Raw genomic sequence first — 15,665 nt, 5'->3', positions numbered from 1 at the left:
ACACACACACACACACACACACACACACACACACACACACACACACCTAACATCTAACATCTAACATCTGTGCAAAGTTGATAAACCATTGTTAACCAAGCTCATGCTTTTTGTTTTTTCTTTTTTTTCTTTTTTTTTCTTAGCTGAATAAACCTTTATTATCGTTAGGAGTCTGGCTCATTAAATGTAACATACGATGTTATAGTTGTGACAACTATTTTGGTTGCTTAAAAAGGTTGTTTTGTTTGGTTGCACAAAGGAAGACTCTAAAAATAACGCAAATAGTTGTTCACAGCTGTCATAGAATTCACATTTTTATATATATTTATTTATTTATTTATTTATTTTGAACCGTAGTTTATATCTAGACTTTAGACTTTATTGCCAGGTGAGGTAGTTTAACTTATATAGTGAACATGAAGAATACACAATTTATTAATGGCACCTTCACTTTCTCACATATCCATCAGCATTTGTTTCCATTCTCTTTTTTCCTGCAGACATTTTTTAGGGTTATTACTCTGTGTTCAGTTATTTGGCTCTGTTTTTCATAGACCAATTCCATTCTGTTTCCACTGACTATTTGACTTCACTTTTTATAATATTACCTCTTAAAAACAAGATTGAACTCAACCAGTAGTTGTAATCCATGTCTGTTTGTGACATTCATCTAAATCTAAAAGGAGCAAAATGTCAGCTTTGCTTTTATGTGCAGTAATTTTTCAACTGAACCCCAGGGCCCTGCCAATGTGAGAGTCAACAGAAAATCAAAAGTAAAGGCTGTGTAGCTGTATTTGACAGGCAGTTTATGGGAAGTGCATAGCAATGACTTTTACCTTCCCCCAGATTATCACTTTGCTTTAATTAACCAGGGAATTCAAAAACAGAGCAAGGGTCTGTTTTATACTAAAACAATGACATCATTCAATTCTTATTATTCACAAAAAGAGCAACAGCAACAATGTAATGTGTCTTAAATGAACCTCTAACAACACAAGGAACACATCACCCCAAATCCCTATAAAAAACTAGTGACATTTCCACCGTCTTATCTGCATTGAATGCTACTGTAAGTGCGTAGACTGTTGCCTGGATAAAAGATCGATTAAGCCACTATGACATTACCCTCTGGTGTGCAGGCTAAAATTTCTGAAGACTCAAATTTGCTGTTATTATAGGCATCATAATAGGTTTTCTTGTTTTTGTTTTTGTTTTTTTTTCCTTTTTGGTAGTGCCGTGTTAAGTTATTAATGTTAATTAATTTTGAGAAGCTGATCCTGGTTAATTAATTCAGCAAGTGTTAGATTCTGTTTCAGTCTTTTAACACCAATAACCACCTTTCCTTCCTCTTTTTCTCTTTTTTTTCATTTTTAAATGCCTTCCTCAGTAAGGTCATGTGTTTCCATCCCTGGTCAGACGTCACGCTCCCTCTCATGAAAAAAGAAGAGGTTGTAAACGTGATAGACAAGTGGGCGGAGCTTGTTGAGGAACTAGGCACTATATACCCATGGGTTCAGGTATGCAATATTCTCACTTTCTCTGACACGCACACACACACAAACACAGTCACATTATTGATTTTATTTTTCCCAGGGCTGGATACATCTAAAATTGTACCTGCTAACCTTTTTACCCTGTCACAGATCCTTCAATTTTCTGCCGTCTCTAGTTTTTCACGTTAATATGTATTTTATTGGATCACATAAAACTTTAATGACGCCTCCGGTCAAATTCACAAATTCAAACAGCTGTTTCAAATAAAGCAGGACATGGGCAAGATGTCTAACTTCAAATGTGCCACATGCCAAATATTAAATAATATTTTTGGAAGCTTTTTTTTGTTCATTTGTAGGATGTACACTTATTTGGACCCAACTAAAAAATACACCTTTTGTTTCAGTTCAGCATTTTGTCATAATTCCTTAGATATGGAAATTCATATAACACCTAATACTCAGATACTCATACTTGGTGTCAACCAATCCAGCCCAGAAAATGCATGCTGTTTAGATAAGAACAGCTATCTAAATCCTGTGTTAACTTCTGCTGCTTTGTTGTTGTTGTTGTTGTTGCTGCTGTTGTTTTTAGATCTTCGAGAATAAGGGTGCTATGATGGGTTGTTCAAATCCACATCCTCACTGCCAGGTAAGCGATGCACACATTACCTGATTTGGCATATGCACTGCAGTCATGGTGATGCTTGTTAGAATGCAAATGTCATAATGAGTTGAATCGACCATTAAACTGTCTTTAACCTGCCAGCTTCCTAGCAGAAAGTCTGTGTGATGTCTGATTGTGGCCATGTGAGAATAGTCTGTCCTTCCTTCTGCATGCTCTGCGTTGGCAGCGACCTCACATTTCAGTAGTAATCTCCTCTTGTGTGCGACATGTGAGAAAGGGCAATTAAAACAATGCTGGATCTAATTTCCCACAAACGTTTCATCTTCATTGATAAATGAAATGTCCTCACAGTGAGAATAAGTGCAAGAATATATACATACACTCATTCCAGCTACTTTCATGTTGCAGCATCAAAACCTTAAATTCTCTTATCACACATTTGCAATACAAATCTGTCTCGTTGGTCCAATTTGCACATCTGAGCGACCAGTTTATGACAATGAAGATGAGAAGTGATTTAAAAAAAAAAAAAAAAAAAAACCAACAGCAAAGCTTTCATATAAAAGTTTTTGAGCCAGACAAGCCTCAGCACAGAAGCTGTTAATTGACTTTTCATCCAGAAATTATCAACAATTCTGTATTTGTGTGTCGTCATTTCTTCCTTTATTACTTTTTCTAAAGACAAATCACACCTTACAGCTTTGCTATTTTCTTGTGCTCATATTTTCCTGCCTTTTAATAAGGCAGAACTAAAACTTGAAATAGGGAGGCATTTCCTGTCAAACTGTCACCTTACTGTGTGATGTTGAGCAAACAACAGAGACAAAATCATAGAGATGTTTTAGCTCTGATAAACACCGCTGGGCTGATTTTCTTATGTTTTTTTAAAAGCATAGTTAAAATAATGTGTTGAAAACAAAGCTGATGTCACCCTCTTAACTCTTAAGCTTTATTAAAAGGATTTCTATTGGCTTAGTTGATTAGTTTCTTCCCTTTTGGCAATCAATGAAAAATAATAAATAAAATCAATATTATGCTCATCACTACACAGATAGAAGCAAAACCATAATAGAATCTGAATCAGCTGCTATTTTCTGAAATATAGAAATGACCAACAGATGGCAGTACGCAACCTCAAAATAACAGGGTTGTAATAGAAATAATCCAAGTTTGTTGAAGATACGTATACTTTCTATACACCAAATTTCTATAATACACTTCCATTACTGTAAATAGATAAAAAGGACACATATGTATTTAGTTTTTCATGTCTGTTATAAAGATCAAGAATCAAACCCGGATCCAGTCTTTGGTGGGGCTTTTTGAAAATGTTTATTATTTATTTATTTAGGATTTTCCTGCAGACTAGATTTCCCTTGCTTTAGACATCAAAGTCCAAGAAAAAAGAGTGGTTTAAAACGTGTGTTCGTCTATGTGTACAGCCAGGCAACCCCTCCAGGCCAACACATACGAAGGGTAGATCTAAGACTTTGAAGAATAATCAACAGAAAATGTTAATCATGTTCTGGAGGCAGCATTGCTTCTGATAACTTTGGTCTCAAAGGAAAAGAGCTTTATGTATTTTTATGTAAGTGGAGGAAGGAAAACATATGCCTCTGGAATAGTGATATATTTTTTTTTATGTAAGCAGTCCAAAGAATATAGAAAATTAATTTTGCAAAGTGCTACGAATTGACCGTGAGGACCAGATATTCATTGAGTTAATATTTATTTCCAGAGTATATATTTTATTTCAGATGTTATACTTGGAAGCTGAAGTAAAAGCCATGATGATGTTGTTATTTGCAGTAAAAGATAATACCTTTTTTTCAGAAGTTTTATCTTGCCAGAGTAATTACATTCTTTGTTTTTCTTGTCTGTGTTCTCTTTAATTTTCTCTCTTTGAGAATTAGCAGTCTCCTGTTGGCCATTAATTAATGTACACAAAACACAGGTGTACAAATAGACCCAAAACTGCAGGTGTTGGCAGGCATGTATGTATCTACACGTACCGGGAAGTATGAAGATAAACAGCATGTGCACATTTAATAAAAACACAACAAAGTCTGTTTCTTTCTGCCTTCCCAGGGTCATGCTTGAAAAAGCATGGTGCAGCCTTTAGCCAAAAGCCATTAATATGAACATAAATCTAGTTTCTACAGCAGTGATTGTGGAAAGGGTCTTATCACAGCTTGAGGCAACATGCCAGGAAACATTAATAACTTCCAGCTGCTTAAAAGTATTACTTTATTGCATTTGTTTTATTACATGCTAAGTATTATTCATAAATCCAAACCCATGTTAATATGACAACTATTGGGCAAGGTCAGCAGAACTGACTGAAAGCGAAGAAGAAAATCTTGATTATCATCCATCTATTTCCTTCCACATACCCAATTCAGAGTTGTGAGGGCTATGGAGCCTATCCCAGGATCCTATCCAGTCTGTTGCAGGTCTAACACAGAGAGACAGACAAGCATTTGTGCTCACATTCATCCCTACAGTTAATTTAAATCACCAGTTAACCTAACATGCATGTCTTTGAACTGTGGGAGGAAGCTGGAATACTCAGAGAGAAGCCACGTAGGCACCGTGAGAACATGAAAGCTCCAGCCTGCACTCAGTAGGAACCATTTTGCATTTCCACCTAAAATTTCTGTATTCAAAGCAGGAAAGGTTGACAGGTTCAAATCTGTCACTGTGTTATCCCTGCACTACAGTATGGGTAAAAAAAGAAAAAAAGTCTGAAATCAGAAAGGAATCTCCAACACAGTGTAAAGCGGTGGTGTTTAAAGCATCAGAGGATGCCTCTGGTTATTACTCTGTTCATCATATAGTGGAATGATTTAACTGGAAAATCTACTCCTGATGCCTGACACAAATATGCTATTTTCGATTTCAGAACACTATGGAAGACCTAAAAGATTCCAATAAAATTGACAAATATTAAAAAAGACATCCCACTAGAAAGCAAGATCACCATAGTAGAAAGAAATACCTTAAAAGAACAGACGTATGCACACAAAGCAGCCACATACCTAATCAATATTCTGGTGAAGTTTTCAGTCTTTAGAGGATGAATATACAATGCATTGTCTACTCTGCATCCACACTAATGAGCACAAGTATATGTAGGGAGGCAGTGATGTTCTTAAGAAACCCCAAATTAAATACAGTGCCTCATTCAAAACCTCAGTAACAGTTGTCTTAGGCAATCATTTAACGTGCACTGTCAAGTTGAGTTATTTGGCACTGCTTTTACAGCCATTAAAATCCTATATTTTGCATGGGTAATGCAAATGTCTGGTCTGATGCTCACTATTATCCATATAAAGCTTCCCAGAATGCAGCTGAACTATAGTGTGAAACCAAAAAAATACTTTTGTTTCATAAATTTGCATGAATATGTTGCAGCATCATTTTCTCCAGGGATGCTCACTTTCTCAATCAGAGATAATACCATTGTTTCATTTAGAGTAAACATAGCCTGGTGGGGAATGCCAGTTGGTGGTTGATGAGAGCAAAGTTTGAACAATTTGTTTGTCTCTGTTAACGATCAAGACAGTTGTTTTGTTTTTATTTTTCTTGCCAGGTGCAATTATCACAAGAATTTAATTTTGTGTGTACAAAGCAAAAAAAAAAGGTTTCACAGGACTTTGAAACCTTACTGCAAGTACACCCTTACTGCTTCCATAGGAATTAACAGAGTTATCAGCCTCCAAGTACAGATAATCAAATACTCTTGATTAATTGATCATCAGCAAGTGTGCTCATGTCTATAAAATTAAATTATTATATTCAGTATTATTTATGTAGCACTAAATCACAATAACAGTCAGCTCATTGTGCTTTGTATTGCAAGGTAAACACCCCACAAAAATAGAAAGAAACCCCAACAATCAAATGATCCTCTATGAGCAAGCACTTGGAAACATTGGAAAGGAAAACTCCCTTTGAATAGGAAGACACCTCTGGGAGAACCAGTATTGGGTTTGGCTGGTCTGGAACATTAAAACAATGCCTCAATTTTCCCAGGAATGGATGTCAGATGTCAGACTGTGCAGTGCCCAGTGAAAAATTAAAAGCTACATTTCAAACTCATCTACAGGCTTCAGTTAGCATGTTAAATATTAAAATTCCCAAGGGCACAAATAGAAAAGTACCAAGCAAGCATGGCTTGTTTGGAAGACAAACAAGCCATGCTTGTTCTTAAAATAACATGACAGCACATCTTAGATTTGCAAAGTTGCATTTGTACAAACCACAAAACTTTCGATTTTTCAGTCATTGAGTTGACCACAAACTCTTCTGTATTCCAAAATATTCATGAGTCAAATGTGAGGCTGTCTGAGAGCTAAGGCTTGCCCAAAACTGGGTAATGTAACAGGGCAGTGATCCCAAGCACAGTAGAGTAGACAAAAAAAAAATGCAGGTGTCGCAATGACAGAGATTTGTCATTTTTGCTAACTTTCAATTATTTTCCTGGAGTATTTTCACTATGTGTTTCCTTATAATTCACTTTCTTATTTACTTCCTTACTCACTAGAGTTTATTCACATACATCTTAAACCTTAGAGCTCCAATTCTTGATTGGTAGTTGTCGACAAATTAAGCAAAAAGCCCAACAAATGTCAATAGATTATAATTATAAGCATTTGGCACCATATTTGAAACACAGCCTTGGTCAATTTGATTAGTTGCGTGTGATGAGCTTAGACAGTAGCAGAACAGCAGATTTCTAATGTGTAACAACTGTTTCAACTTCAGTAGATAATTTTGAGCCCATGTGCAATAGGATCTTATGACTTGCAAGTAATTCTTTTCCAACAGAAACTTTCTAGACCCACTGAGTGCCTCAGATGAAGACCCAGGTGTCGGCCAGATTTCATTAAGAATAGACAAGAACTTTATTGGAGGCAGAGAGAAGGGTGTCACAATAGTCCAAATCTATTTTTGTGAACCAAACCGGGTTCACAAAAGGTTCTGACTGGGGAGCACATCGAGAAAATACATTCTCAGGGCCAGTCAGTGCTTTTCACATTGATAAAGTACCTGTCTTAATTAAGTTTTAGTGTATGGGAACTGATTTTTACTTTGTATTGAAATAAATGAAAGCCTGTGGCTGCAGGGGAAAACCCATTTATCAATATGAGAAGCCTGAAAGAAAAGAAAGTGTTTTGAAAGCTTGAATTCTGCATCTGTAAAACATTTATTGATTGAGTGATATTGATAAATCACCCTATTAAATAGCAAATGTAATGTGGTCATTTGGAATCAGGGCAGTGGGGAAAAAGTGGGTAGATTCACTTAATAACCCTTTGATTATCTAAACACACTGTAGTGTAACCGCATGCGCGTGCGCGCACACACACACACACACACACACACACACACACACACACACACACACACACACACACACACACATGTATATATTAAGTTATTCTAGAGTCTATGTTTTTCCATCTGTCATCTCCATCATCATCATCATGATCATAATCAGCGTTCTGCTTTCATATAGGTGTGGGCCAGCAACTTTCTTCCTAATGAGCCGGCCCTGTCAGACCGCTGTCAGAGAGCATACTATCAGAAACACGGAGAGCCAATGCTGCTGCAATATGCCAAACGGGAGGCTGAGAAAAAGGTACGGCTCACACATAAACACATTGTTTTGGTAACCTTTAAAACACGTGAACATTTTTGAAATAGTAATTTGTAATCTGTAATTTAATACATTTTAATTCACAAAATAAACAAACAAAATATATAATAATTAATTAATGATAATTAATAATGTTTCTGAATGATTAGTTACGCCATCAGTTGTTAATTCAATAATTACATTTGGGTAATTTAAAATAATTATATTATTTATTGTATATGGAATTATAACAGCAAGACTTTCTTTTGCCGTGTGTCTAAAACTGTTGGACACAGAGATGGATGAAGGTGTACTGTGGTATCTGTGCCATGGCAGGACCCCATTTTAATACAGTATGCACCCTTTAAGCAAAATTTTCCATTGTCCAGTTTTAAGGTTGTGGATGAGTAGATTTTAAGCATGGTTTGTTAAATCCTACACTGTAGTTTCGGTGCATAAACCGAACTCATTCCATTGTGTAATTTTGTAATTATCTTTTAAGAGAAGTTTAATTACCTGTCAAGTTCCTATTTAATAACAGTAGCTATTATAAAGTGTTCCCAAAGCTTGTATTTTACTCTTCCTGTGAGGTCAGGTTATTATCAGATTCAAAATTTCTAAAGTCATGAATTATGGAAAGTGTATCCAGTGTATTATCCAGAAATTGATGTCTAATGTGTGCTCCACAAGGAGACGTACAAGAGATGTGGTCTCCCAGGTCAAATATGCAACTCAAACCATAATACATGATTCCGAAGGCCTGTTTAATCAAATGATTTTCTTAATATATTACTTCAGTTATTTTTTTGATATAATGTTGATGGAAATTCCTCGAGATGCAGGATGCCTGCAAACCTCTGCCGTAGTGTTTTTCTCACCATGACTGCTCTCTTTATCTGTCTACTTTACTACACTTTTCTGCCATGCTGCTCTTTTCCTCTCTCTTACTTATACCTCACCATTCTCTTTTGATTTCCCATCCACATCATCTGCCTGTCTCTTGGTCAGTGAAGCGTGTGATTGGACAGCAGAGATGCTCATTAACATAATGCTGCAGCATCAATCTTCAACCTGCCAGAAGAACAGGAAAACTCAGTGTGGGTGTATTTGAGTGATCTTTCAGTCATGTGTACAGCATCAGCAGCAGTAACCACTGAAGACAGCACTGAGTACATTTAGCAGGTTGGCAAATGTCTTATTAGTGAGCATACACTTAGCAGAAACCCAGAACGAATTGGGAGTGAATTTTTACATCTCTATCTGAAACCATGGAGAACTGGCTTACTTATGCCACTTTAATATACTTAACCTCAGGTTATATTCACAGCTAAAACCCTTTTTTTGTAAACCTGCTTCACTTTTGTTTATCCACCCATAAGCTACCCAAATACCGTATTTTTTGGACCATAAGGCACACCGGATTATAAGGTGCATTAAACGAAAAAAAAAAATCAGATCAAATTTTACTCAACTCATTCTTCTTGCTTCCTCCACTTCCGTACCATTGATTAATTAATGTTGAATTCTCTCGCAGCTCCTCCATTCCTGTGTTGTTGCAGTATATTAATGACTAACCTTGTATTGTGGATTAATTATCTCAATTCTCCTGACTGAAGTTTGGTCTGTTTACAGCATTGGGAACTTTTATCGAGTGGAAAAAAGTTAGCGTTCGTCCTCCAGCTTCACTGTTTATGTTATGCTAACATAGCTGTGTCGCTAGCAATCACGTAGCACATCATTATATACCAGCTAGCCGAACTTCAGTAACCCTACAAACGTCACTGCTGTTTACTTTCCTTTCTACATTTATGTTGGAAGTGATAGCTGAGCTGTACGTTTTAATTTTTTCAGAAATCTCTCAGTCAGAACATGCTATATAATGTTTAGGTAGAAACTAGTGAGCTAACTTCCTGCTAACTTAATTCCGTTAAATTTAATAAATTCTGTTTTCATGGATGCCTGGATGTTAAATTTAGTTGTTACACCTGGTAAAGCAGCAACGCTGATCATTTTATTAAAGATGAAAGAATTTAGACAGTGTTTAACTCTGAGTGATGCCGCAGTGTTCGTTTGACTTTGGGACCTGAAGTTGACGGAGTTTTGGACCCAGATTACTCCATGAGGCTCCTGACTACGGTAGCCGTAATGCTCTGACAATCCATTAAGCGGTGCAGCTTCGTAACTTACCAAAGTCATACTAAAACATTTCTTGACAGATTTTTGAGCGCCGTGTACCACATAAAATCGGTTCGAGGTCAGTAAGCACAACCAGAATTCATACATAAGGCACACCGGATTATAAGGCGCACTGTTGATTTTTGACAAAATTAAGGGATTTTAAGTGCGCCTTATAGTGCGGAAAATACAGTATGCTACCAGTTGATCTTGTTGTAATGATATTACCTAGCTGTGCCTTCAGTTTTAGACTTCCACCTGTAAGATGTTCTTGTAGTTTGATGTAAATTTACTGGGGCAACTATTCCCAATTAAAGTAATGATATCACATTACTAATATCACAAACTATATTTTCTACCAAGATGACAAGAATGACTACATTTTCATGTCTACATTAAACCTGATATTAAAACCTACAGACAATAAAGTCAGAATTCTGACTTTTTTCATAATTCTGAGAAAGAAGACAGAAAATCAGGACTTTCTAAATAAATGTCTTTCTTTGGTTAATTCCTGCCTGCATCCTGTGTAAGGATCTTGGGCCCTCTTCATCACATTTCTCACACTATGTATAACCTACACACCATGACAGTTAATTGCCTTGACTTCACTTTTTTCTATATATTAAAGAGGGGAAGCGCACAACAATAAATATACAACATTATTAAATAGTGATGATCATGGTAGTTACTTTTTGTTTTTGTTTTTTTTGTTAGTTTTTTTTACCAGAGAGTAGCCAGAGTAGCTCTTCCTTTTAAAAATCAGTGTTTGGGCAAAGTCAGACTGATGAGTACCACCTGCATACTTAATGTAAAGGCCTTGAAAGACTGATACCAATCATTTTATATAAATATTTGCAAGAAAGGAAATCATTTTTTATCCATAATGTTGAACTTTTTTATTTTACTTTTTAGTTAGGATGATTCATCAGTTAACATTTATGAACACACACATACACACGTGCACATGCTCAAATAAGCCTTTTAAATATAAAAAGACCCTTAACTTCTTTTCTGTTAGTTGCTAAAGTTTCACTTTTGGTTTGTAAACTGTTCATTTTCCTGCTCATTTACCATAAATTGTGGTCATTATTATTTTGATTAGATATTAAAAATGCAGCTGAAAATCACATACAACTAGACAGTGATATTTTTCTACTTGTAGCCTACTCTTGAATTGAAAGCGTTTTTGTTTTTTTTGTAGTTGTTTTTTGTTTTTTTATGCCAAAAAAGTATTTCAAGTTTAAGAATGGGTGAAGAGCGTTTCAGATTAACTGCAAGGAGTAAAGTAAGACGAAGGCAGAGAAGCAAGTAGATGGAACGAGAGACAGAAAGAACAAAAGAAGCTTGCAGGAGTCGAGTGGAGATAGAGAGAGAGGAGTGAGGGCACAAACAGAGATGCAAAGTCACAAAGAGAGAAAGACATGCAGGTGAGAGGAAAAAAGAAAAAATCAGACAGCCTCTGATTCATTCAGGGAATGAGCTGACCTGTTCTACTGGGAGTGTGTGTCTGTGTGTGAGGGAGATAGAGAGGATAGCATTAAGGCTTTGAGAAGAGCAGAGTAGACACTTGAATCTCCTAGACAGGTACTCATGGGGACTGACCTTTATAAAATCAGTGTGAAAGTAGAAGTGTGTGTGCAAAAAAGCCTTGTCGTCTTCTAACGTCTCTCTCCTTCTCTCCCTCTCGCTGGCTCCTTGCTCCTGTCTCTCTGACCTCGTGGTTAGGACCTTAAATTGGCACACTGCCGTGTTTAGAGGACTCTGAATTGGTCTTCGGCTCCCAGGTGACACTCTTGACTTTGAAACAAAAACTTTCTAAGCTAATTGAATAAAACTCCTTGGGATTTGCTGTCCGTGAAGTGTCTGTTTTACGCCACCCTTCGCTTCCTCTCTGTCATTTAATAGCACCTCCTCTTCAATCTTTCCTCACCATTCTGGCTCTCAGTTTTCCATCTTCATTGTGTTTCTCTGTAATTCTGTTGAAAGTACTGAAGACAAAAGAACTTGAGTAGGCTTGAGGATAAAGAATAAAAAAAACTGAGTGTTAATAGAACAAAAATAGAAGAATCTATGTAGATATATGTAGCGTAAGTGCTTTTAGGTTAAAAAAATTTTTATGGTTAAAAGCATAAAATGTGAGTGATGCTGATTTGCTTAAATAATTTGCATTAAAATATTATACAGTTTTCTTTACAGTGTTGCTCTACATCATCCCTTTTAAAAGATAAATAAATAAAGCGTATGTGGTGAAACAGAAGCCATGGTCTCTGTGGTATTACTCCAGGCACTAAGTAGAATTCTATACAGCAAATTCACTTGATTAGGAGAACTGAACATTTTGTGATTCTGTTAGATTACTTTGTGTTTTCCCCCCACAGTTATTTAACAGCACATTATTCCCTGTAGATCCATTAATTATGCACTAATGCCTTTCTGGGCAAGCTTGTTCAAACCTGTGGAAGAATTATAGCTCCGACTCTTATCTGGCTAGAAGTGTGATTACTGATAATTAGGTTTATAGTAGTATTGCACAACAACTCTAGTTCTGGGGTTAGAAACACAGTGATGGGAAATGACAGAATGAGTCACAATACATTATTTTCTGCTGGTGTGGGGGATGTCTTGAATACCTGGAGGAAATCCAGGGTCCAAAATTCGGCAATCACCGCACAGAAGGTGCAACAAGGGTGAACAACGTGCTGGTAGAAACATGTTCAGTATTTAAACCTTTGAACTATTGTTAATTGTTTTCTGTTAGTCTAACTCCCTTTGCTCAGGTTGGATTGTAGGTATGTTGCTAGACTCTGATAAGTTATGATTTCTGATGTGCAAATGGTTGCAAATAAAAAGAGTGAAGGAAATCAAAAATCAGGCAAACTAGGTGTACACTGAATAATTAAAGCACCTTTCAAAAACAGAATTTGCAAAGTGCTTTCAGAGGCAAGTACAAGTAGAAATTTGAAAAGAAAGCCAGAGGTTATGGCCAGAAATAAAACTGTAAAATTAAACTGAGGTTAAGAGACAGAAAAACACTGCATACAAAAATACACAAGACAGTCAAAAAAGATACACAAATAACAACAAAATAAAGAACAAGAAAGAGAGCGCAAACATCACATAAAAGCAAGTTCATGAAAATGTGTTTTTTGGAATTCATTTGAGACAAGTCACAGATTTTCCAAGACTCAGGTGGGTTATTCAAAAGGATATTCTAAGCCTTGACTTTGGAAACACCAGGAGGGCAGCACTTGAGGATCTAAGGCTGTAAGATGGCTGATATCGGGGTAACACATCTGCTATGTAGCCTGGAGCCAGATCAAAACATGCTTTAAAAATGATAAGTAAAATTTAAAAACAATCTCAAAATTACAAGAAGCCATTATAGAGAAGGTATGTGTATTTATTTCTTTTGACAATGCATTGTGTTGAGTTGTTGATCTGTGTATTATTTTATTCTTGTCTCTTACAAACCTTATGATAATACACAGCACACTATAAAATCATTTTAGTACCATTTTGAGAGATGTGATTCACTGAGTGCTCCATTCAGCATTATCAATTTAACACAAACTTTACTTTTGCAGTTAGGCTCTGGTAAATCCTTTCTTCTATCAGTGATCCTTGGATTGTTTCTGCTCGTTGACTTGAATTCAACTTGTTCTTTTTAGGCAAGCGAAATCACACATCATACAAGCCTGTGTGCAGTGTGTCAATTAGGTGCTATGGATGATGGAAACCAAGAAGTGCAGTTGTATAGCTCATGATTTTGGCTTTCTGCCACAGTTCTTTTCACTCTCAATACACTCACAGATCAGATTTCAGATTTCCAGCTTTTATAAATTCACTCTTCACCTGGCAGTACTAAGCAACAGACAGGCGTCTTAGCTTCATATCTTTGGTTAAAGAACCCTTTGAGGTGTTAATTTATCAGGTCTGTGCTTTGATAACAATAAGCAGTGAGTTCTGTTAGGAAATACATGCAAACAAACAGAACCTGGAAGTAAAATGCAAAGAGGAAAAAACGATTGCATATATTCTGTTGGGATTACTAGCCAAGTTGCATCAGATTCATGCTAGTGATTTAACACACACACAAGCATGTGCACACACTTATCTATTTTTGATGGATTGTAATAGCAAGGTCAGGGCTTGTTTGTGCCCATTCATCAGCTTGTTAATTCTTGGCTTCAGACACATTTTGCATATAAACAATTTATGATAATTAGGCTACTTGCTGCGAACAGCAAAACCTGACTGACCCATTATATTACCATTTTGAACCCACTTTGTTAAAGCATGCTCTTTTCTTCTTTTTTTTTTTTTTTTTACTTTATGGCTCCTTTTTCTAGTGTAATAAGCTAAAGGGATCAAATTACTACTTTCAACATGTGTAGGGTAATTTTAGTTTAGCAAACATAAGTGTGAATGTTTCTGTGTAGCATTGGGTATATCTTTATGTATCATGGAAATTTTCTTTTCTCTTTTTTTTCTGTTTGCATAATATAAGACAGCAAAACCCTGTATACAGGTATACAGTATCTGTATGACACATACCACAAAAGGTATAATTACAGTATACAATAATGTGGAAAGTTTTTTTTGTTAGGAAAATGGGACATGGGTGCGGTGCAAAACATGAAACAAATGGAGATGCACAATATAAGGCAAAAACTAAGTTTGTACAATTTAATGGGCTTGAAAAATCAACATTTGGTATGATCTCCTTTTATTATCCAACATAGCATGAACTGTCTTCATAGCTTCTTGAAGGTCTATTGCCTGAAATGCAGCCCCAAACCATGACAGAGCCTCTATTGTATTTTACAGTCAGCTGCAGACTTTTACTGTTTACCTTTCTCAAATTTCAAATTTGGATTTATCACTCCATAAGACCTGTTGCCACTGATCTTTCTCGTCAGTTCTTGTGTAATTTGGCAAACCTCAATTTTTGTCTCCTTGTTTTTCTTGCTTACAAATAGCTTCTTGACAACCAATCTTCCAATGAGACCATTTCGATGAGGTATCAGTAGATGTGTCAGATGCACCTCTCAGGTCCTGTGTCAGGTCTTTGCTGCACGTTTTCCTATTTCTTAAGGAAATGACTTTCAGATACTGTTTATCTGTTGTAGGTCAATTTTGTAGCCCTGGGGCCCGTTCTTCGTACCTCGCTAAGTAAGTTAGCTGGATTTGATTGTTGACGATTTCGCGTGATCTTGGATCGTTCGGTTCCCCGAAGCTCATCTGGGACTTGCTGTCATAGCAACAGATCCGTAAGCGTAAACCTGCTCGGGAGCAGGCTTACTTTATGTAAACAGGATTAGATCGCGGCCACGCAGGTATGTCCGCTTCATTTATACGAAAGCAACAGCGATATTTTTCCACTGTCTTCCCATAAATAAATATTATCAATGTAACTAAAGATAATGCAGTACTTGATTCTTTTATTGATTTCATACAGATACATACAGGTCATTTCCTAAAAGAAGGGAAATGTACTATTAATCATTCTATTTCATGTATTTGATTATTTCAGATGTAATTCATATTTTAGAGTAGTAATAGTAAATTACTTCATGTAAGCAAGATGAGAGACCACGGCTATAAAAGCGAAGGTGGCTTTGGGAAGCCTGTCGCAGCCATGTCCTGTCCGTATACGCGAGCCACCCATTGCGGAAGGTGCAAGATTGATAAGGAGAGTCCTCAGAATTCAGCGTATATTGCGGGA

The 15,665-nt window shown here is 36.4% G+C and overlaps 1 protein-coding gene across 1 annotated transcript in view; it reads left to right on the top strand.

Annotated features, from left to right (window-relative positions):
• Nucleotides 1-15,665, top strand: part of galt (galactose-1-phosphate uridylyltransferase) — a 42,971-nt gene that overhangs the window by 9,614 nt on the left and 17,692 nt on the right. Inside the window, exons 5-7 of the mRNA XM_013909843.1 lie at nt 1,388-1,517; nt 2,089-2,145; nt 7,643-7,765. Coding sequence (XP_013765297.1) covers nt 1,388-1,517; nt 2,089-2,145; nt 7,643-7,765 — 310 coding nt within the window. The remainder of the gene's footprint in view (nt 1-1,387; nt 1,518-2,088; nt 2,146-7,642; nt 7,766-15,665) is intronic.

The sequence above is a fragment of the Pundamilia nyererei genome, unplaced genomic scaffold, assembly GCF_000239375.1.
Source record: "Pundamilia nyererei isolate P.nyererei 1_Seehausen unplaced genomic scaffold, PunNye1.0 scaffold00032, whole genome shotgun sequence".
In the NCBI taxonomy this organism is placed as follows: domain Eukaryota; kingdom Metazoa; phylum Chordata; class Actinopteri; order Cichliformes; family Cichlidae; genus Pundamilia; species Pundamilia nyererei.
This window is presented reverse-complemented; position numbering and strand designations above follow the sequence as displayed.